This window comes from Octopus sinensis, linkage group LG10 (assembly GCF_006345805.1).
Source record: "Octopus sinensis linkage group LG10, ASM634580v1, whole genome shotgun sequence".
Taxonomy (NCBI): Eukaryota; Metazoa; Mollusca; class Cephalopoda; order Octopoda; family Octopodidae; genus Octopus; species Octopus sinensis.
This window is the reverse complement of record NC_043006.1, coordinates 28,050,458-28,074,781: the sequence shown is the minus strand read 5'-3', so window position 1 is coordinate 28,074,781 and position 24,324 is coordinate 28,050,458. Positions and strand designations below refer to the sequence as shown.

Sequence of the window (24,324 nt, the reverse complement as noted above, 5' to 3'; positions counted from 1 at the left end):
GGCATCAATGACAACATTAAAATTTGATGAAGCTTCTGTTTCCAAGGTATACTTGAAGCTGCGTACGTAGCTATTTTTCTGGTGCAAAAGGTCTTGCAGTTGCATTATCAAGTGAAAGTTAGTACCTGTGGAAATAGAATTTCGTTGGGTGGCTTGTTCATGTAAATTACCTACAAAGTACAGTTGAAGGAATTGAGGATCTTGATTTTCAGCAGGTTCGAGTGATCCTATTCTATGGTAAACCTGTCCCTGCACTTTGAAAGTTGGCATAAACCCGCCTTCTTGAACAACATTAGCGCTGAAAGATGTCATTTAGAATGCACAATTGTACTCCCGGATGTTATTCAGGAAATGTTTCGACTCTGTAGTTGTGCCAGCGTAGAGTGACTTTAACAGCTGTGGTGAATCCTGCAGTGGAGTGAGGTTAACTTTTCCATTAGTGCAACACATCGCAGGAGTCTCTCTTGACCACTTCTTAGCATTGCAGAAAGAGCAAGTGATGAACATATCTCCAATGTTCATATCTGGGTGGCAATCATAATGAAGGTGAGGGTTGTAGTGGAAAGCCTTTAATAACCATTGTGAGCTGCATGGCATTGAAAATCCCCATCTATGAGCTCTTTGTTGAATGGAAGTCTGCAACATAGTATATCTCTGTTGTAAGGTGTGGGAAGCTCACGCAGCAGCCATGTTGGCAGCATTCTTGAGCAGGCGTGTAGCGCGTTCATTTTTCCTCTCTGCAGCTCGTGCAGCAGCAGTTGAGGCAGCATCAGCACTTCGTCGAACTTTACGGTGGTGTTCAGTCTCTGCAGCTTGTGCAGCAGCAGTTGAGGCAGCATCAGCAGTTCGTCGAAGTGTACGCTGGTGATTTGTTTGAAGTGCTCTTGAAGTGGCCATATGTTCAGCATTTTGTGATCGTCTAATGTCAGTTTCGACAGACGATTCATTGGCCCTCCTTGCTGATGATCTTGCAGCTTTCACAGTTTTTCGTCCAATTGAAGAAGTCTTCCTTCGGGGCATGATCTAAAATAAGCATGATGAAATGCAGTGAGATACACTGTTAAGTATGAAATATTAATTGAAGGGTTAGTATGTAACTGTAGAGCAGTTGCAAACTTGCAACTGCTGTGGTAATAATGAAGTGGTAGTAGAACGGTAAATGTGTAAAATAAGATGATATTAGTGTTATGACATGAAAATGAGAATGGAAAGAATTGTGAAAGGCAAGGCGAGAAAAATGGTAAGAGCAAAGGAGAAAGTGATTATGAAGTGCGTTGGGAATGTTGTCGTTTGTGTGAACATGAATTTTGGGTGTTGTTTGTCAATGTATGGCTGCTCTGTCATATAGATTGGATAGGGAAAGGGTTAATGAGAGAGCAATTGGATGACTTGCTTAGGTTTAATTAGTGGTGCTCATGGGGTAGAAACTGCCGTTGATGCTGCATGTGAGTGTAGGAATGGTTAAAGGTAAGTTGGTAGGTCTGCAGGTCCACATTAAGGAAGAAGCAAAAACAGTCACATAAAATCTTAATGCATGCCAATGCACACATTTCAGTAAAGGAAACTGAAAGAAGTGGGAGTGTTTTCGCTTGGTATCAAGTACCCTGTTCCCCTATTCTTAATGAAAGAAATTGAAAAGAATTGAAAATGTAAGAAATTGACTGAAGAAATGTAAAAGATTGCTCGGCGCCTGCATTAAGGAAGTATGGAATTATTTTGAAAGAAGTGAAAATGTAAAAATTAGGAGTAGGGACAGGGAATTGAAAATGAAATGTATTATTTTTGCATAATCAGAATGTCCATGATGGAAAACATATGAATGTTCTGGAAAAGAAAGAAGGAAAAGTGTTGGGATTTGATATGCAGGTGTACTTATAAACATTAACTGATTTGGTTGGTATTTGTAACACGTCGTGCTACCACTGAACAGGTATTTGCGAGAAGCCGTTACATGGTAGCATCACATGCTAGAAATAGCAGTGAAATCTTTCATATTTCCTTAGTGGAATGATTGTAGGTAAGTTGGTAGGTCTGCAGGCCCGCATTATTGAAGAAGCCCAAAAATATCGGTAAATATTAATGCATGCACCGGCACATGTTTCAGTAAGGAGAATGGGAAAAACTGGGAGTGTTTTCGCTCAGTCTCAAGTACCCTGTTCCCCTGTTCTTAATGAAAGAAATGAAAATGTAATAAATTGACTGAAGAAATGTAAAAGATTGCTCGGTGCCCACATTATGGAAGAAGTATGGAATTATTTTTGTATAATTGGAATGTCCGTGATGGAAAACATATGAATACGCTGGAAAAGAAAGTAAGAAAAGTGTTGGGAGTTGATATGACAGGTGTACTTATAAACATTAACTGATTTGGTTGGTATTTGTAGCAAGACGTACTACCACTGAACAGGTATTTGCAAGAAGCAGTTACGTGGTAGCATCAAGCGCTAGAAATAGCAGTGAAATCTTTCACATTTCCTTATTGAAATGTGTGTAGGAATGATTGTAGGTAAGTTAGTAGGTCTGCAGGTACACATTATTGAAGAAGCACAAAAGTATCGGTAAATTTTAATGCGTGCATGGGCACTCATTTCAGTAAGGAGAACAGGAAAAACTGGGAGTGTTTTCGCTGGGTATCAAGTACCTTGTTCCCCTGTTCTTAATGAAAAAATTGAAAAGAAATGAAAATGTAAGAAATTGACTGAAGAAAGGTAAAAGATTGCTCAGCGCCTGCATTAGGGATATGCATATATGGTACAGGACATCAAAAAAATGTTGAACACAATGAGAAAACGAAAGCATAAAAACAAACAGAGAAACGAGACATACAACATAAAGAATATTCCCCCTTCTTCAGTTGTCCTGTTTCATCTACTCTGCATTTCGAATGTTTTTTTGATGTCCTGTACCCATATATGCATGTATATATACATGTATATGTAGGTGTGTACATATATGTATGTATATATGCATATATTTATATTATATATATAGTTGTTGTCCGGAGTGGGATGATGAGTTTTCAAAACTTTTTCATACAAAGACGCTCTCCCCCACCCCACAACTCCAACATTTTGAAGGCTGTGATTTTTTAAAAATTGGGAAAATCCCCGAAAAAATTTTCCCCACAAATTTCTTTATAATCGTAACCTATGTCATTTGAAAGGGATTTGTATAAATTTTCATTAAAAGATACCCATCTTCCTGAAAGTTATGAGGGGGAAAAAGTCAGATTGTGCGAATTTTCTGAAACTCATCTCACCACTCCCTGGAAACATTCTTTCCCATAAATCCCAATATACTCTGAAGCCACAAAATCTAAGTGGTATTTGTAGAAAATTTTGTTAAAATGTATCCATTTTTCTGGATGTTATGAGACAACACAGTCGAGGGTGTATACATCTGTAGTAATGCCCTTTTATTTATACGATTTTTCCATTTCATGTTTATTTCATTCATTATTTGCAATGTTCTCTCTCTCTAACACACACACACTCACTGCAAGGCTTACAAATGGGCTGCTGAAATGAAATCTCTTTGTTGCTTTGAGAGGAAAGTAAAACTTGTCAAACTGCTTCTCCCTATGATGTTTGTTTAAAAAAGAGAGATTATGACTGTGATAAAATACTGAAAGCAATATTTACTAAGCAAGTGAGCACTATTATACAAAGAAATAATTAGAAGTAAAATATAAAAATTATTAGAAATGGGAATCAAATGTGAAAATATTATCAAGGAGCTAGAAGAAAACCACTCGAAGGGTGGTCTATCTGCTAGTATGAATAATTCAAATAAACTCTGTATAATAACAGCCGACATAAAGGTTGGTTGGTTGATTTCTCCAGTCATGCAGGTGGTGTTTTCAAAAGGGTTGGCCTATGCAACCTGATCCCCTCTCCCAATCAAACTCCCAACCCATGCGTTCCAATTACAACATTGATTCTGCAGAACTGGGTTGGGTATGAAAACCAACTTTAACATATAAATATAGATTTTTTGAATCAGCAATGTTCGGTTAAGTCCTATTTGGGGTGAAAAAAATCAATAAACTGATTCTTTATAGGGTTTTCCATTTAATCAGGATAAAAAAAAAATTTTTTTAAATCGATAAACTGATTCCTTATAGGACTTCCCGCTAAAATTGGCTACACCCCATTTTCAACCATAACATCTACCAATTTTGATGTATTTTGTTCAAACTTGATGCCAGCATTACTTAGGACTCATGGGATCTTTGAATGCTTTAAGTTCTCCAAAAACGAAAAAAAAAAAAAACAATCAATGAGTGGAAAAAAATGGATAAAGCAATTCCTTATGGGATTTCCCAATCAAATTGTCTGCAAAATTTCAGCCCAAAGTTTACCCATTTCAATGGATTTCACTCATATTTGATGTCGATGTTACTTAGTTTGCTTTGAAATAAAGAGCTTAATTAGCTTAATAATCTTAACTTGATCCCGAGCAAAGCCGGGCTATACTGCTAGTAATAACTAAAAGTTGATGAACCACCTATTGATCCCCTCCAATTTCTTATTACTCTATCATCATCATCATCGTTTAACGTCCGCTTTCCATGCTAGCATGGGTTGGACGATTTTGACTGAGGGCTGGCAAACCAGATGGCTGCACCAGGCTCCAATCTTGATTTGGCGGAGTTTCTACAGCTAGATGCCCTTCCTAACGCCAACCACTCCAAGAGTGTAGTGGGTGCTTTTTACATGCCACCGGTACTGGCAGCGACTTTGCTTGAATCTTTTTACACGTGCCACCAGCACAGGGGCCAGTAAGGTGACATTGGTAACGATCATGCTCGAATGGTGCCCTTTTACGTGCCACTGGCATGGAAGCCGGTTAGCCGCTCTGTCAACGATCACGCTCGTATGGTGCTCTTTGCACCCCACTAGTATGGATGTCAGTCACCAAATTTGATTTTGATTTGGTTTCACTTGCCCCAACAGGTTTTCACAAGCAGAGTTTAGTGTCCAAGGAAAGAAAAGGTATGCATAAGTAGGCTGGTTACAGGCTCTATATATCTTATATATATAATATATATATATATATATATATATCATCATCATCGTTTAACATTGGCTTTCCATGCTGGCATGGGATGGAACATTTGACTGGGGGCTTGCAAGCCTGAAGGCCGCACCAGGCACCAATCTGATCGGGCAAAGTTTCTACGGCTGGATGATGCTCACTCTGAGAGTATAGTGGGTGCTTTTTAGATGCCACCATCATTATTATTATTAAGATGGCAAACTGGCAGAATTGTTAGGGCAAAATGCACAGTGGCATTTCTTCTGCTTTTTTAGGTTCTGAATTCAAATGCTACCAAGGTCAACTTTGCCTTTTATCCTCTTGGGGTCGATAAAATAAGTATATATTTAACACTGGGGTCAATATAATCAACCAGTTTCTACCCACAAAATTTCAGGCTTTGTGTCTATAGCAGAAAGAATTATTTTTATTAATATTATGGGGGTGATGGTAGTGGTAGAAACATAATAAAGATCATGATGACAATGATGATGATGATGATGATAGCAATAAGAAGCGCACTGATGTTGATCGCTTCTATATTATACAATAAATGTATAATTTATTCTCCAGTCTTATGAGAGACCACCATCATAATAACTACCATTTTCACTTTCACTATCAGCACTAATGCTTCTTAGTACTGTCGTTATTAATATCCATCAGACTAGTAAGGCGGCAAACTGACATTAGCATGCTGGGCCAAGTGCTTAGCAGCATTTCATTCGTCTTTACGTTCCAAGTTCAAATTTTGCAGAGGTCAACTTTGCCTTTCATGCTTTCAGGAATGATAAAATAAGTACCAGCTGAGGTCTGGGGTCAATGTAATCAACTTACCCCTTCCCCAAAAATTACTGGCCTTGTGCCAAAATTTGAAACCAATATCCATCAGACCAGTACCAACTACAACCATCATTAAGATTAACATCCCCATTATCATCATCATCAATTCCTTGCCTTCAACATCCATCATCATACCTCCACCACCATAATCCACCATTTCTATCACTAATACTATTATTATAATCCAACTACTAATATATCACTACTACAATAGTTATAATCTCACCACTCTACCAACACCATCACACCACTCTACTACCACCAATATACTACTAGCACTGCCACACCACTCTACCACTACTACAGTATGCTACCATCATACAACTCTACCAAAACCACCACAACCACCACCACCACCACATCACACTGCAAATTAGATCCTCACCATCACACCTACCATTCTCAACAGCAATAATATTTACATCAACAAAAATTATTTTTTTCCAGTGCAACCCAATGAAGATTAGCTAACGCTAATTCCATAAAGAAAAGAAATGTTATAAAATAGAGGTCAACGTACTTTCAGCTTCACCGATTTGTCTTGAAGTAAAAACATCTGCTTCTTTATTGATAACAATTTGCTATGGTAGATCTTTGCATTAGACAGCTACAAGTAAAAAAAAACATAAGTCGCATCAGTGCACAGTTAGCTACTGAAATTTTATGCAAGTAAAAATATTTTACATGCGTTTTTACAGGCATTGACACAACTGTGTGGTTAAGAAGCTTGCTTCCCAACCATGTGGTCTTGGGATTCAAGCCCATTGCACAGTATGTTGGGCAGGAGTCTGCTCATATAGCCTAGGGTTGAACTAAAACTTATGAGTGGATTTGATAAATGAAAATGGGAAGATGCCCCTTGTATACATGCATGTAGTAAAGTGTGTGTGCATGCATGTGTGTTTGCATATGTGTATGTGCAGGTATGTATGGATGCTTGAATGAACTAATGAAATATTAGCCTTTTTGTTAATGTGTGATGAGAGAGAAAGACTGAGTTAGATAAGGTATAACTTACAATTTCAGCCAGCTTTTCTCTTGATGAACACTCATCAAACTTGGCATTCTCTTGCTGAACAGTCTCTATAAGAATTTTCTGGTTTTGCCTGGAAATAATTTGCAACCATTAGACTAGTGAACATAAATTCTAAAATACTGTCTATTAGGCTAACTCTAGTGTTTTTGTTATTCCTTACTACTTTCACTAAATAGAAGTAAAAACTAATATTTTTTTAATAGAGACAAGGAAACACAAGTTTTCCATACAAACAATGACACATGTTAAAAAGTAAACAAACACTGCGTTAATTACTTGGCACTCAGCATACAAACATAGATGGGAAAGAAGGAAAGAAAAGCGGAGAGAGAGAAGGGATGTAAAAGTGAAATGAAGATTATAAGGAAACCATCTCATTAGTATTGCCAGTATTTTAGACATTGAAACATGACAAGTAAATGTAAATTTCCGAAAACCATTTCTCTTGAAATGGTGATTGTTATATTCAGTAAGAAAAAGAAGAAAACACCTTTTCAATATATTTGTTGAGCTAAAGTAGAAACAGTGGAATCCTTGGAAACTAGTGATGTTATGCATCAGTAAAAAGTAACAGGAATAATTTAAACTGTGAAATATATGTTTTATTTATACTGTGAGGAAGAAGCATTTTGAACAGAAGCCTTCACTGGAGAGAAATGAAGATGAAAGAATGTTATGAAAACAATATATCTTCACTGTTTGTATTCAGCTAGATATATTGATATTTTTCATTTAACTAGATATTCTTTTAGTTTTTCAGTCATTAGACTGCAGCCTTGCTGGGTACCACCTAGAAGAATTTTAGTCGAATGAATCATCATCATCATCATTTAATGTCCGCTTTCCATGCTAGTATGGGTTGGACAATTTGACTGAGGTCTGGCTAACCAGACTCCAATCTGACCTGGCAGAGTTTCTACAGCTGGATGCTCTTCCTAATGCCAACCACTCCGAGAGTGTAGTGGGTGCTTTTATGTGCCACCGGCACGAGGGCCAGTCTGGTGGAACTGGCAACGACCACACCCAAATGGTGCTTTTTACATGCCACCTGCACAGAGCCATGCAACTCCAGCTTTTTATTCCTACTTTTTTTAAGCCTGGTACTTCTTCTATCCATCACTTTTGCTGAACCGCTAAGTTAGAGACGTAAACACACCATCACCAATTGTCAAAAAGTGACAGGAGGACACTCACACAAACACACAAATATTTATACAATGGTCTGCTTTCAGTTTCCAACTATCAAATTCACTCACAAGACATGGGTAGTAGAAGACACTTGCCCAAGCTGCCATGCAATGGAGCTGAACCTGGAACCATATGGTTGTGAAGTAAGCTTCTTACCACACAGCCACTCCTGTGCTTGATATATTGATATTTCTCATCAAAAAGAAAAAAAAACTTCTCAAACATTTTCTTCTCAGAAACAATTAAAAAACCAACACCCAACTTACGTCAATTCATGAAGAGATTTTTTGGCCAATTCCAAGTTTGGTAGGAAAAGATCCATTAAATCATGGCTCAGTTTTTGGACATGTTCTTCTGAGATATCTGCAATAAACAGGAACAAAAATCATGAATCAACAGAAAAACTACTATTGTGAGCATGACCAAAAGTAACAACAGAAATACCACCCATGTTGATAACAGTAACAGCAGGCCAATGAAGGAGTCTCTATGTCATCACTTGAACTGCTAGAAATAGCAACCCATCACCATCTTTAAAAAGAAAGGACATTTTTAATAATGTATTCTCAGGAAAACTATGCCTGAAAAGACAGGGTGTTTTAGGATAGACTACATTTGGTTATAGGTCTGCTGCATAAGGGCTCATGTAGGTCTAAACAGTAGAATGATAACAGCAACACCTAACAGCTAATTAGAGAGATTTTACCAGCATCATTTTAAATGAAATCAGTAAGTGTTCCCACAAATCTTCAATTATTATCTCTGTTTACTGCTACATAACTGGATGGCAAAGTGAGTAATAATGACTTAACTAAAGAATCAAGAATTTTTCAATATTCCAGCACTGCCTGAAGTAAACCTCATTTCATCTGTTCCACTTGCTTAGCAGCTGAGCAGGTTAGATGCAATAATTGAAAGATGTGTCAACAGATGATAATGAATAGTTTGACAGATTAGAATACAAAGATGAAATTGTCTTCCACAAGAATGAGAGTGACAACCCCAGACCTCAGGCATAACACTTTGGAATGATCAGAATAACTTAACATTTTATAAACAGTCCATCCAAAATATGACCAAAAATATGTCTAATTTTGAAGTTGAATGCTTTGAGCCCACAAGTATGCTTTAGCAAGTGTTATGTTATTTAATTGTAACTCATGGAAGATACAAAAACAGGCAACCACATGATTTGGGGTTAACTAATTTTCAGCCATAAACATAAAACCATATGGCGACCCGCTTTTGTGTCTTCCAAGGGTATAGTCACACATAGTCACATTTGCTAAAGCATACCTATGCGTTCAAAGACTTAATAGGCCATCAAAAAGATTGAAGGTATCTTAGAATCACTTAGAAAGATCTTTGCCTGCTGCTCACCAGCTATTCATTTAAAGCTATAAATGGCTGTAGTATAAATACTTTTGTATGTCCTCACTTATAGTCTGCCACACCAGTCTGGAAGCCCCATCTTGTCCAGAATATTGATTTACTGGAAGCTATACAGACAAGTACCCTCCTGTCAGTTACTTACCATATCTTGAATGTACAGGGATTCCTCGACTTGCGCGAGTAATTGGGGGACATGCAATTCGAAATTCGCGCAAGTCGAGTACCAGATATTGTTATCAATTACTCAAACACAATTATTTTTACTTTATGTATATTTGAAATGATGGATAGATAACAAGATAACAGACAAGGCAATGCAACCATGGATAATAAATATTTTTTACAAGTCGAGAATACAACTTGCGCAACCTGAACACTCGGTATCAAAAGTTGGCTTGTGCAAGTCGAATTTCACACAAGTTGAACTCATGCAAGTCGGGGAATCCCTGTATTGCTTCTCAAAGTTTCAACATCCAGCAGCTGACTTGGTAGAAGCCCACAAGATTATCCACCATCTTTCCAACCACTTTGGCCACTGTTTTTTATTTTTTTATCAATTCAATACTACTACCATTCATGGACATAAAAATAAGACAAAAGAAAAAAACAGCACAACACCTATGACTTTCAAACATTCCATGCTTCCTGAAGTTCACTAAAACTACTCCTGATGTGTCTTTGCAACCCTTTCTTTTTATGACTATCTTTCGTATTGTTTTGTGTGCAGTGCATGTACTTCATTGCTGCCTTTCATTATCTGACTTATAAGCATGCTTTCTGTTCCCTACCCTCATTTAACCTTTTCTGATGAGTTGCAGTGTACCTGAGCATTGTATACAATGAAACAATGTTGCAGCCATGAGCATATATCCATCCTTATGTGCCTCTGACCTCATTCCCTCTCCCACACCTCACATCATTTCCTTATATCTCATCTATCAATGATTATATCTGCTTTCTACACACAGTCTTTTTTATGTATTACCTCAATCATTTCCTCCTTCCAGACCCACTTACTTTCTCCAAACTGAGATTCACCATTGTCCATATCTTCATTCATGTTCACCATTCATTGCATTCACTTCTATCCTCATCTCTACCATCTGTCACTCTCCTTTCACATTCTCATGAACCTACCCTCTCTTTATCCACCCTCTTATATCTTCAGGGTATGCCCTGATACCTCATCTCCACCATCCTTTCTTCCTTTTCTGCTGGAACAGCCATGTATCTCCTCTACAACAAAACACTTGTCCCTGTCTCTCTATTATATTTTAGCTTCTCAACACCTGGCACAAAGCCTTAATACTAAACCCCAACTTTATCAAAGGATCTAGCCTTTCAAGTTACTTGGTGACCTCAGTAGTGCTGGTGCCACAAAAAAAGCAACACTACACTATGTCAAGTGGTTGGCATTAGGAAGGGTATCCAGCCAAAGAAACCTTGCCAAAGCAGAGCCTAACACAGTTCTCTGACTCATCAGATTCTGTCAAACCGTCCTTCTATGATAGCATGGCATACAGATGTTAAATGATAATGATGAGGATTACTATCTTTAGTGAAAATACTTGAAAATATAAAGTGCAAATAAACATTGAGTTTTCAAACTTTAAAGAATCCCCACCACCACTACTAACACATCTTCTCAGGGCCTGAAAGCAGTCTTGTTCCAAGCCATGGCAATGAATTTGTGTGCCGAGGTACATACTTGTTTAAACCTTATCTAGTAGCTTCAGTTAGTATCATCAGTAGTTTGGGAGGAACTGATGGGCAAATGAATTGTTAAATAACAGTGAAATTTATTGGTTTGATCTCCATCTTAAGAAATGGCTCCTGTGGTGCTTCAGCATTGAATACAAATGAACATGATCAATATATTTAAATATGAGTCTGAATACATATGGATATGAGTCTGTATATTTATATAGTTACTAGCACTATGACCCGGCAACACCGGGTCATAGTGCTAGTGCATGCATATACAGCTACGTACGTGCGCACATACACGCGAGTACTGTCCAAATCTCCGACCAATCACATACAGGTAGCTGGCATTCAATTGGCGTATCAAGTTTCGGGCATTTTGATTGGGTTTGGGATAGAAAATTCACAAAAAAAGTCACTTCTATTGATTTTTTAATGGCTTTGCAGGGTGACTGGGGAAATGTAAAGATGTGCACAACCACCCTTGGACGGTTTTGAATGACCATAGAAAGTGCGAGCCCTCTAACTGAAAAATTGTGGATTTGTATAAAGGACACACACGCAGACATTTTGCCATTTATATATAGAGAGATGAAATTATAGTTGCATGCCTGAAACCTATAAAGTTACTTACATTCAGAAGAATCAAGCTGGTCTTCAATTAATTCTGTGACCTCAACAGCTTCCAAATGATCTTCAGATACTGTCTGCAATTAAATAAAAATTGGTAAAACAAATCTATTCTTTTTTTATTTTTTGCTTCAGTCACAAATGTTTATTGAATAAGAGAGGTGTGAATTTTAAGAAGCGACTTGTTAGAATATACACATCTGTGAGAAGACACAAACAAGAATAGCAAAAATCTACTTAACCAAAAGAACTGGTAATACATACATTATTCTGTTCTATGTTCTATGAAGAGAACATAAGATTGCTGCATAATTCAACATGAATGTGAAATGATATTAAACATCGTATAAGGTAAATGAAGGTTTCTGTAGGAACGCTAAGTCATATTCACTTAGTGAGTTTACATATGCAAGGATGAATTATGATGTTGTTGTTGTTGTCGACATTAGATGCAGTAAGAGCTGATAGCGGCAATATCAGAGGTGTGGAGAAAGCAAGCAAATAGCCTCCTGGTGCAAATGCAAGCTAGACTCTCTAAGTGGAGAAAAACTGATCTATTTAAGGAAATTGCAGGGCTCCATTGTGATAGGTAGAAACTCCAAGCAATGTAAAATATGGCCCAGACCATAATTACTAGCATGAACATCAAACTTCAAAAAGTAGTTAACCATTTAATGGTTTTAGTAATTTTATACAGAAAAAGTAAGCATTATACTTAAATTCTTTGAATACAGCATTTTTATAACAGTCATCACCATCATTGCTTTAATGTCCACTTTACCATGTGTAGTGAACCCTGGCGGTCAAGCAGGAAAGCAAAACAAAAAAGGGATTTAATGAGAGTAATATCCCTCAACATTCTAGAAGCTTCTGGTTGATGTGGAAGTCAGGGAGTTTCAGTTCATCCCTTAGACAAGCATTGAGTCAGGCCACTCGCATACGCTCGCCTCATTTACATGGAGATATGGTTGCAAAAGATTATGTTCATGTGATGTTACAAGCTTTCTCAGAAAATCTCATTCCAGAACCTGACATACCACATACATTCACTCCTACACCAACACCACCACATACACCACAAACACAACATACCTCTAAATCTTATATCACAAGAAGTGGCAGAACAGTACATTGGCCACAAAAATTATCCAGAACCATTTATATTTGTTACAAAACAAACTGTTTGCTATTTCTTTTACAAAGAATATTTATTCACAAACATTTTTCTCATGCATGTTTTACATTGTATTTTCATTTTGCCATGTTTTGCATTTAGTTTGATGTGCATAGCTGTGTAGCTAAAGGTTTACTGCACCAAACTCTGCAATTATATTCAGTATCTATCATGATGCATGTATTGATTTTTCTCCTATTTTACAACTTGTTTTGCAAGCACATGTTTCTGCAACCTCGTTTTGCTTCATATCTGCCCCGGATCACTACAATGATTTTGCTTATCGACTGCTCATCTGAGGAGGGAGTTATGTAGCAAACCCTGGTGGTCAAGCAGGAAAGCAAAATGAAAAAGGGATTTAACAAGAGTAATCTCCTTCGACCTTCTAGAAAGTTCTCAAACATTCTAGAAGCTTTTGGTTGACATGGAAGTCAGAGACTTCCAGTTCATCCCTTATATAAAGGAACACATCTCTAAATTCACGCCACTCATGCCTGCCAATTCTTAGACAAGCATTGAGTCAGGCCACTAGCATACACACCCGCATGTACATACATTTGCCTCATTTACATGGAGATATGTGGGGGCAAAAGAACATGCTCATGTGATGTTACAAGCTTTTCCTTCAATTAACCTTATATGTTAACGAATTACATCCAGTAATAAATATGTTATGACTTATTACAAACGTCTCACAAATTCTTATTTTCTTGTCATTACGTACAAGATGGTGACCCCTCTTTCTCTCATGCTTCTTAAATTATAGGATGTCACTTAATCGACATCACTATACATGTTTTCATGGATCAGACAGAGTGTAAGGGAGATTTTCTATGGACAGATGCCCTTCCTATCGTCAATCCTCACCTGTTTCCAAACAACATAATATTTTCCCATGCCCAGATATGTTTTCACAAAATATTGGAAATGAGAAACTCATTCACACAATGTCAAGACTTGGAGACACAAACACACATAAACATATTTGTTTGTCATTTGACCGCAGGCATGCTGGGACACTGCCTTACAGGATTTTAGTTGAACAGATTGACCCCAGGACTTGTTTTTTAAGCCTAGTACTTATTCTATCGGTCTCTTTTGCTGAACCACTAATTTACACACCAATACTTGTTGCCAAGCAGTGATAGGGGTGAAATACAGACACACATGTGTGTATATATATATATATCATCATCATCATCGTTTAGCGTCCGTTTTCCATATATATATATATATATATACATACATATATATATAGTACAAAGTAAGATAGGGCTTATGAGGGTAACCCACTATGGGATATCAGTTATCCAATATACTGTTAGTGAAGCACCCAAATGCCAAATACATAAATGCTTATAATTGCAATGCAATTAATTCATTTATTGTATCGGATGAGCGAAGGTAAAATATTTTACCGTAAATTCATAATACAAATAAGAAAATGGAGGAACAAATTCATTTCAATCATCAACTTACAGATATTACCATTTCATATTATTTATTAATAAATAATATGAAATGGTAATATCTGTAAGTTGATGATTGAAATGAATTTGTTCCTCCATTTTCTTATTTGTATTATGAATTTACGGTAAAATATTTTACCTTCGCTCATCCGATACAATAAATGAATTAATTGCATTGCAATTATAAGCATTTATGTATTTGGCATTTGGGTGCTTCACTAACAGTATATTGGATAACTGATATCCCATAGTGGGTTACCCTCATAAGCCCTATCTTACTTTGTACTATATATATATGTATGTATATATATATATATTATTTATTAATAAATAATATGAAATGGTAATATCTGTAAGTTGATGATTGAAATGAATTTGTTCCTCCATTTTCTTACTTGTATATATACATATACATATATATATATATATATATATATATATATATATATATAATGACAGGCTTTTTTCAGTTTCTGTCTACCAAATCCACTCACAAGGCTTTGATCGGCCCAAGGCTATAGTAGGAGACACTTGCCCAAGGTGCCACGCAATGGAACTGAACCCGGATAACCACACTACTCAAGCATCATCATCATTATCATCATCAATAACACCAATTACAAAACCAATCTTAGTACTAGCAGTAAGGGCAATAGAAAGAAGGATAGTTCTCATTACCTCTTCATCATCTGTTCTGGTGGAAACAGTGCCAGCCTCACCATCTGCACTCATGGAAATGGCATCATCCTTGTCATCTGAAGTTATACAAGTGGTGTCATCTTCACTGTCTTTGCTTTTAGACTTGAAGTCTTTACTGTCATTGCAACTAGATGGTAAATCCATAGCTAGAGCTCTTGTAGTAGCTTCCCTGAGAATCAATCTTTAAGCAAGGTACTGTAAATAAAAAAAAGGGTTAAATAATTTTTTTTTTCTTTAGTCAGGATTCTTAACTTTCCAATATTTAGTCATATTTCCTGCTTTTTAATTATTTTAAATCTGAATAGAGTACATCATCTTATATCTTTATCAAATGTGAAACTTTATTAAATCATGTTGTGTCTGGAGAGAATCATATTGTCTTAATGCCTTATCTAACCCACCCACTGATTCGATTTCCTCTCATTTATTATTTATATTTTTTCTTCCAAAATTTTCGTTGCTTTTGCAACCTTGTCAATGGATGCTGACTCTGTTATTGGAGCTGCATTCATTTTTGTCTACTTGTGTATATACACATGTGTGTGTGTGTGTGTGTATGCATATAAGTATGTTTGCATGTGTGTACATATGTGTGTGTATGTATGTATTCTGCATATTCATGTGTTTGTGTGTGCATGTTTGTATGTATGTGTGTATTCAGGTCTCCTTGTGTGTGCAGGTTTGAATGTATCTATGCGTATGGATTTGAGTGACTATGTACATGCATCAATTATGTATGGATGTGGGTCGTCATATGTGTCTTTGTGTGTATGCATATGTGTGGAGTGTGTATGTATATGATCATGTGCTTCCATCTCCTTTTTTGTATGTATGTGTGTCTTGTCTGTCCATATTACCTATGCACCTATCTATGCATTTATCCAAGCATCTGACAGACCTATCACTCAGACAAATACAAGAGTACATCCTCATAAATGAAACTATTTAGTATGGAACAAGTTTCATTTATGAGGAAATATACATAGGAGGTAGTGATACCACAATATCCACAGAATATACATACATTTGCTAGTAGGCTGTTATGTAGGCATATATACATTAATAGGGAAAGTCATTTTATGGGATTACCCTGGGTTTCCTGTCCATTAAGGGTTTAGCTTTTTGGAATATTGTGAAACCCCAAAACCTGCTGGCCTAAGACCTCTTCAACCAACAGGTTTTGGGGTCTAACAATATGGCATAAAGCTAAACCCTTTATGGACAGGAAACCCAGGATAATCCCATAAACTGGCCTTCCCAATTAGAGTGTACTTCTTCTCCAGATTTATGTTTTCTACAAACTAAAGATATATATATTTATATATATACAGGGATAGCATGGCTTAAGTCGTTCTCGAAGATACGACAGCTTTCTAAAATAATATATGGCAAAATAAAAATCAAGTTAAGTTGTTTTACTCAACTTTACATCAGTCCGCCAGTAATACTGGAATCATAAAAAAATCGCTAAAAAACATTAAAAGCACATAAAATCATGTTACAATAAATAAAAATAAAAGCTTATACAATCCTATTAAAATACAGTAAATGCTAAAATACACATCATAAAGTAGTGCACCCTAATTCACTAAAGCATGAAATCAGCTGTATTGTTTTATTTATCTTTCAGAGCTCATATTGAACTGGTAGCTCCAATATCTACCATAGGCATCGTCCTGATTCCCACAATTGTATTGAATTCAGATTTATTTTCATCTGTTTATCATTTAGATTCTCTCATTTACATCCATTTGCAACTTAAATTTTTGCCCCCATTCCTCCTAAGAAAAGTCCTGGTGAAAGTGCTAAGTGTCATGCTATAACACTGGAGGATAAGTTGGTGATGATAAAACGTCATGGTAAAGATGAAAAAGTAGTAGTGATTGCATAATTTTTTGGGATGAGTTGGACAAGATTTTAACACATATCATGTCTGACACCCCAGAACTGAAGAACATTGTCATTAACAAGAGGCAAAATCTTTGAAGAAATGGAAAGTCTTCTATCTATTTGGATTGATAGGCAGAATCGTCAAAATGCTACTCTTAGTCAAGAAATTGTTCAGAAGAAAGCATTGTCTTTGAGGACCTGAAGAAAAAATATCAAGATGAGAAAGATGTAGAGTTCAAGGCAAGTCAAGGATGGTTTGTAAGATTTAAAAACCAGAAAAGTTATCACTTCTTTAAGAAGCAAAGTGAAAGCGCATCAGCTGACAAACACGCAGCAATGGAATTTCCTGCAACAGCAAAGATCATCGAAGAAAATGAGCAACAAAATAAAGAAGAAGAGCAAGTCGAGCCTGAGCCACACCACTTCACCATGAAGAAAATGCAGCAAACATTTGCACACACTGAAAAATGTCTTGCTATGTTTGAAGATATGGATCCAAATGCTCAACACTTTTTCAAGAATATGGAGGCTTGTCACGAAGCTTCTGCTCTTTATAACATAATCCTCAACAAAAAGAAGACAGTTCAAGGCACTCTTGATCAGTTTTTTAAACGCACTGAACGACAAGAACTGCCAGAATCAACTGTTGATGTTGAGGATCCTCACCCATCTACAATGTAAACACCACCAAATTTCATGTATTGGTAAATTTAAAATACTTTTTTTTTTTACTTTATAACTAAATAATAATTATTTGTTTGTAAGCTTAAAATAGGTTTTTTATTAACCGTGTCTTATTGAAAATGCATTCATAAATAAAGTACAGCACTGGGGAATGGCTATTAGCAATGTAAATATCACCAAATTGTATGTATTGGTAAATTTAAAATACTTTAGTTTTTTTATTGTATTACATGGTGTGTATCACGATTGCTACTTATATTCTTTGTTCAATGTTTTAGACATTGAGCAGTCCCTCTCCTTACACTGTATGGATGGTGGGAGTTGAAGTTGAGGTATCTCCCAGTGAAGGTCGGTTTGTGGTATACAGATGTCCTGCATCCATATTTCGTGTGTGTTATTAATACGTCCAGGAATGCCAGCTGATTGTCTATTTCCTTTTCCATTGTGAACTGTATGGATGGCTTTATTGAGTTCACATGATCTTGGACATCTTCCTGGTGGGGCCAGAGTATAAAGGTGTCATCAACATATCACAGCCATAGGGTTGGTTTTAGTGGTGTTGATCCTAAAGCCAAATTCTCAAAGTATTCCACGTATATATTGGCTATTATCGATGATAATGGCGAACCCATAGCTAAACCCTCTTCTTGTCAATATATATCAGTGACCATACTGAAGTAGGTAGTTTCTATAAAGAAGGTCAACATTTCCAACAAGTTTCCTATTGGTGTACTAGTGCGTTCTTTTAGATGGGTGTTTGTCACTAGATTTTCTTGAATTACCGATAGTGCTTCACCAGGTGGGACTTTGCTGAACAGACTTATCACATCCCACCATCCATACAGTGTAAAGAGAGGGATTGCTCAGTGCCTAAAACATCAAGCAAAGAATATAAGTAGCAATCGCGATACACACCATGAAGAAATGGTCAAGCTCAGTAACAATCTATTAAGCAACAACTACCCCCAAAACATACTATCCACTCCAATTATGAAGAAAAGAGAGGATGAAACCAATAAACTGTCCACAGTCTGTCTACCCTATGTGAAAGGCCTCTCTGAAAAGATACAAAAGATATGCAGCCCATATGACATCGGGACAGTATTCAAGAATAATACAACACTTCGCAAATATCTCCTTCAGGTAAAACCACCAATAGTAGAGAATATGACCAAAAACTGTGTGTACTCCATCCCATGCAGCTATGGTAGATTATACAAAGGTGAAACATGCAGCCCCCTCAAAATAAGGATAGAGGAACATCGCAAAGCTGTGACATGAGGAGATACTGATAAATTGGGTATGGAAAATGTATGGAAAAATGGAGACCACCACCCCCTGTGGGATGAAGTTAAAATAATAGACAGAGAGCACCATTGGAAAATACGAAAATTAAAAGAAGCAGCACATATGCTAGGACACAACAACCTCTTAAGCAGATTGAGTGTAGATAATGAATAGCATATGGGAACCGGTATTAAGGAAGGATAGGAAAATATTAGATTTATAAGCCCTATAATCCACTCCATAATTGCCCAGGGGCATATGATGTAATGGTTAAGAGCGCAGGCTACTAACTCCAAAATTCCAAGTTCAATTCCAGGCAGTGACCTGAATAATAATGATAATAATAACATCAAAAAATACCATAGGAATGAGAACCCAGGTTCAATATATATATATATATATATATATATATATATATATATATATATATATATATATATATATATATAGAGAGAGAGAGAGAGAGAGAGAGAGAGTGTATGTGTGTCACATGTGGGCCTGTTTGTCTACATTTGCATTGTAATGTACAACCTACAACTGGTAGTGTTGTTAGTTACCCTGTCAACAAATCTGATCACTTCTTACCTTGGAAGCTGTATAGGAATAAAAGATTCCTTACTAGAAAAACGGGTAAGGGTTGGCAACAAGGACATCCAACTATAAAATAATGCCTGACTAACATAATTCATCTAACCTATACTAGCATGGAAAAACGAATAAGAAAGCAAAAAGGCTCTGATGATAGCCCATCTCAATACAAGTCTGATTCCAAGAAGGAATCCTTACTGAATTTATTCTTAGTGAAAGCAAATTATTATAGGTCCATGCTAGTTCAAAAATCAATAGAAGCAAATGCATATCACATGCTACATACTGTTTCAACTCTCTCAACTCTGTGAATACAAGAACTTGTATCTTTGTGAGAAATCAATACCATCCAAGATAATTTATTAATATACGCCATTGCGAAATGAAGAAAAGCATAAAACTGATAGCTTAGGGAGAATTGCTATCAAAAATTAAAATTGATTGTTTAATGTAAAGTTGCATTAATGTTGAATATTGTTATTTTATGCAAATATAGTTGAAATAATAAGAAAATAAAATGGTTTCCTGAAGAGTGGAATCAATTAGATATTTCATTTGATTATAGCAAATGGAATGGTGAATGCCTTTGTGTTATAGTAAGTTCAGTGTAAACTAAAATTAAACAATTTAATTTTAAAATACTACTGCTTCATTTTGAATACATTGCAAATCCTCTTGACAAATGTACAAATATATTACAACAAATTATTTTGCCTTCCCTAAAAGCTTAAAATTTTATCTGCTTAAGCACAGTACTGATATGTCACCTTATTCCCTTACAGTTTTCTTCAGAGATATCAATAAAAAAAATCTCCAAATTTCGACCTTTAATTCCAATATATTATTGATATTTCATCAATTGCCACAAGGAAATAAAGATTAACCAAGTTTCTTAAAACTGGAATGTAACACTGAAACCTTACTTAAGAAATATTTGATCATTTGTTTGTCATTCTATCACTTCACTATTAACTCACCGCCACCCATACCTACCAGGAACAATTTTTAACTCTTTAAAATAACAAACATCATTGTAATCACTCAATCCAACAAAGAGCTTCTGCATTTTCGTTTGACTTGCTAGAAATAGCAACCAAAGTCGCCTTCAAACCACAACCTACCGTTAAAAAAAAAAAGGAAAATATATCTAATAGTGTAGTCTTAGATACACTATGGTTGAAAAATAGACGTGGTCACAGGAAATATGTTTAATCACAAATCTGTTAGATGAGAGCTGACCTGGGGCTAAACAATAAAGATAGTAATAACAATGCACTTAATATTTCCATTTTTCTCCTGCTAAACTGAGATGAATGTTGCATGAAGTTTCTATGGAATACAATCACAGGAATTCGAAGAGATGAGTTGTAAAAGCGAAAAATATACGTCGTTTTCATCTTTACCCTTTCGGTATTATTTGATCCTTTCACCCGCACGATTTTCACTAAGAAAAAAAAAACTGATTTTTTTTTGCGTGGAATCAAATACCCTGAAATTTACCAATCTTTCTATAGTCGGATGTCCTTCCTGCTCTAAACCTCTTGACACATCAACTTTAGCTTCAACCTTTGTGCAACGGAAATATATATTTAATAATTTAAACAATGGTAAATATAATTAAAATGTAATAATCCGCTTAATCGAAAGTAATCGAAAAAATATATATATATTGTAAATTAACCTATTACTTTGCTTCTGAACATAGGGTGAGATGGTCAACACTTTTCTATTGTTGTTGAGACCCAAGTCAGCCCTGTTCGAGCATATCAAAGATGATAAAAGCCATTGACCATCCCGTTTTTTAACATCGTCCAATCTTCATTTTTTTAAGAGACAATGTTTGACTTAATGTAATTTAACTGTTCTTTCAAGTAAGTCGATAGTTTACCTAGTGGCTTCATCGTACTGACTGTAATTAAACAGTTGTTAAAGTAAAACTTACAGAAAAATTAATTTTATTACCAGAAATGTAATAAAAGCAGATCCTAAGACCTAGTTTTCTTTAACGAGGTAATTCTAATACGATTTTAAAAATGTCCTAGAATCAACTTATATAATTATATTAAATTATAGCTTATATAATTATATTAAATTATAGCTTATATAATTATATATTATAGTATACAGAATGAAAATGAATAAAATTTTAACTCAATGCTCAATACGCTTGGTGATGTTTCTGGAAAATATAAAAAGTAATTCTAATGTGAACCGTGTTTACATTTTGGCCAGGATATACGTAACGTGTCGTTCTTACTTCAACTGATATTAAAATAGCTCTAAATTTATTAACAGTTGAATGATTACGTATAATTGACTTTTTTAAACTATTGTTCAATACAATTAATTAAATTTAAAAGATTCTAGGTTAATACTTGGCGACGAGTGTTTGGCAAATACTGAACCATTAACAATAACATACCCATACCCGAGGAGAGAAATCTGGCATACAATTCAGTAATGAAGAAATAATTTTCCATACCTTGATCCGTTACAAATACCACTCATACTTTATACATTGTCACCATTTATAATAATAAAACAGAACATTTGTTGCTTAATGAACGCCTCTACATCACTAAATATTCCAAAGAACTTAGGACTCATTCAAGTCATGTGACTACAAATCGTAACGGAGTTATTCCCCTTCATTCTTCAATAATTGTTGCTGGTCACTATTACGCCTTTGGTCTACCTCGATAATCCAGCCTTCATATCTTATTTTTAGAAGTAATATATCCAGAACCATATTATCTAATGTATCTTATCTTGTCTATCACAGCAGAATGTGGTTTTAAAGATATTTGGCTGTTATTTCCATAGGTAGACCCACCCACTTGAGCTCTCCCTTTAGCTTACAATACAATTGTATTTTATCAGATGCAGCAGGTCCGTTTATTTATTTATTTTAGAAACCCAATGCTCATTACCTTCGCAGACTCTCCAGGTCAGATCAGACCGAAACGGTTGTTGCTCAGTTTGAACATCTGCAAAGAGTCATCTGCAGGAAACTGAGTAGAACGGTAATCCGTAGGATGAATATTCCTAACAACAGAAGTGTGCCCGCGACTTTGTTGCATCATGACGTTTTGAGAAGTAGATTTTTCATGAAATTTTCTACAAATGCCTTTCAGATAGTACAGATTGCGATTACATTGGAACTTGATTTGAACAACTAGGAGAATGGATATTACACGCATCTCGACTTTGTTTCCTCATACGTTTTGTATGTGTATATATATATATATATTATATATATATATATATATATATATATTGATCAAAATAAAAATAAAAATAAAAACATGAGGCGAAGGATTCAGCGGTACATATGTACCGCTGAATCCTTCGCCTCATGTTTTTATTTTTATTTTTATTTTGATCAATTTACTCCACCACCTACACCACCAAACGGTATACACAGGTGCTTATAATTATATATATATACATAGATCTATATATGTATATACACATACATAGCTGTACATATACATACACACATATATAAACATAGATGTATATAAATACGTAGATGTATATATATATATATATATATATATATATATTATATATATATATATTATATATATATATATATATATATATATATATATATATATAATACATATATAGATGTGTGTATATATGTATGTGTATATGTATATATCGATGTATGTATGAGGGACAGAGCGTTGGACCATGGGAATGCCCTTCAGGACTTCCTGACCGGCGGCCCGCGTATCTCGGCACGAGAGGTTGAGCGTTGTGCAGGGCTAATCACAGCTGCGAAGGTTATAGAGGTGCTTTCCGAGTGCCCGGGGGACAAATCGCTGGGATTGGATGGTCTACCGTACGAATTTTATAAAAATATGCCAGACTTCTTCGGGAACATACTGGCCGGTTTTTACGCAAACTGGCAGCAGAATGGGAGAATTCCCAAATCTGTGAGCCGGGGAGTGGTAACACTGACCAAGAAGGACCCAAACAAGGGGGATATTATTAATAATTTCAGGCCCATAACTCTGCTAAACACAGAGTTTAAAATTTTGGCCAAGGTGTTAGCCAAGAGAGTGAGGCTTGTCGTGGGCGACCTGGTGGGAGAGGCGCAGACATGCGCCATCCCAGGAAGGACGATACATGACAATCTTCACCTCATTCGCTACACCATAGAGCGGGTTAGTAAAGTTCCTGGCAAGGGTGGGGCATTGGTGAATTTAGACCAGTCTAAGGCATTCGATAAGGTTGACCATCGGTAACTGGCGGCGGTCCTCCGGGCGGTCGGACTGGGCCCGACTTTCTGTGGCTGGATCAATGCTATGTATAGAGACATCGAGTCCATTGTCCGGGTGAACGGCTTCTCGAAACCATTCGCGATCGAGCGTTCAGTATCCCAGGGTTTCCCCCTTTCCTCGCGTCTGTATGTAGTGGCTCTTGATCCGCGTGATCTATGTTACTGTAGAGGAGCGACGGTGTATGCGGATGATGTCACCTTCATCGTGTCTGATGAAGGGCAGCTACCTCATGTAGAAGACACCATCAAAAGATACGAAGCTGTACCAGGAAAAATCAGTCGGCTTGCAACTCGGCACCTGAAGAGGCAAGTTGATGCCTCCCAACAGCGTCGTAGGACGGAGGGCCCAGTTAAACTGTTCGGAGTCTGGTTTGGGCCAGATCTCAAGATGGAGGAAAACTGGAGCGAGGTC

General features: G+C 36.3%; 1 protein-coding gene across 1 annotated transcript in view; it reads right to left on the bottom strand.

Annotated features, from left to right (window-relative positions):
- LOC115216377 (biogenesis of lysosome-related organelles complex 1 subunit 6) overlaps window positions 1-22,262 on the bottom strand; it is a 28,600-nt gene extending 6,338 nt beyond the window's left edge. The window contains exons 1-6 of the mRNA XM_029785672.2: window positions 22,104-22,262; window positions 15,152-15,367; window positions 11,835-11,907; window positions 8,371-8,467; window positions 6,899-6,986; window positions 6,401-6,487 (exon numbers count right to left, since the gene is read on the bottom strand). Of these exons, the coding sequence (XP_029641532.1) occupies window positions 6,401-6,487; window positions 6,899-6,986; window positions 8,371-8,467; window positions 11,835-11,907; window positions 15,152-15,316 (510 nt within the window). The 5' untranslated portion in view covers window positions 15,317-15,367; window positions 22,104-22,262. The remainder of the gene's footprint in view (window positions 1-6,400; window positions 6,488-6,898; window positions 6,987-8,370; window positions 8,468-11,834; window positions 11,908-15,151; window positions 15,368-22,103) is intronic.
- Window positions 22,263-24,324: the final 2,062 nt, after the last annotated feature.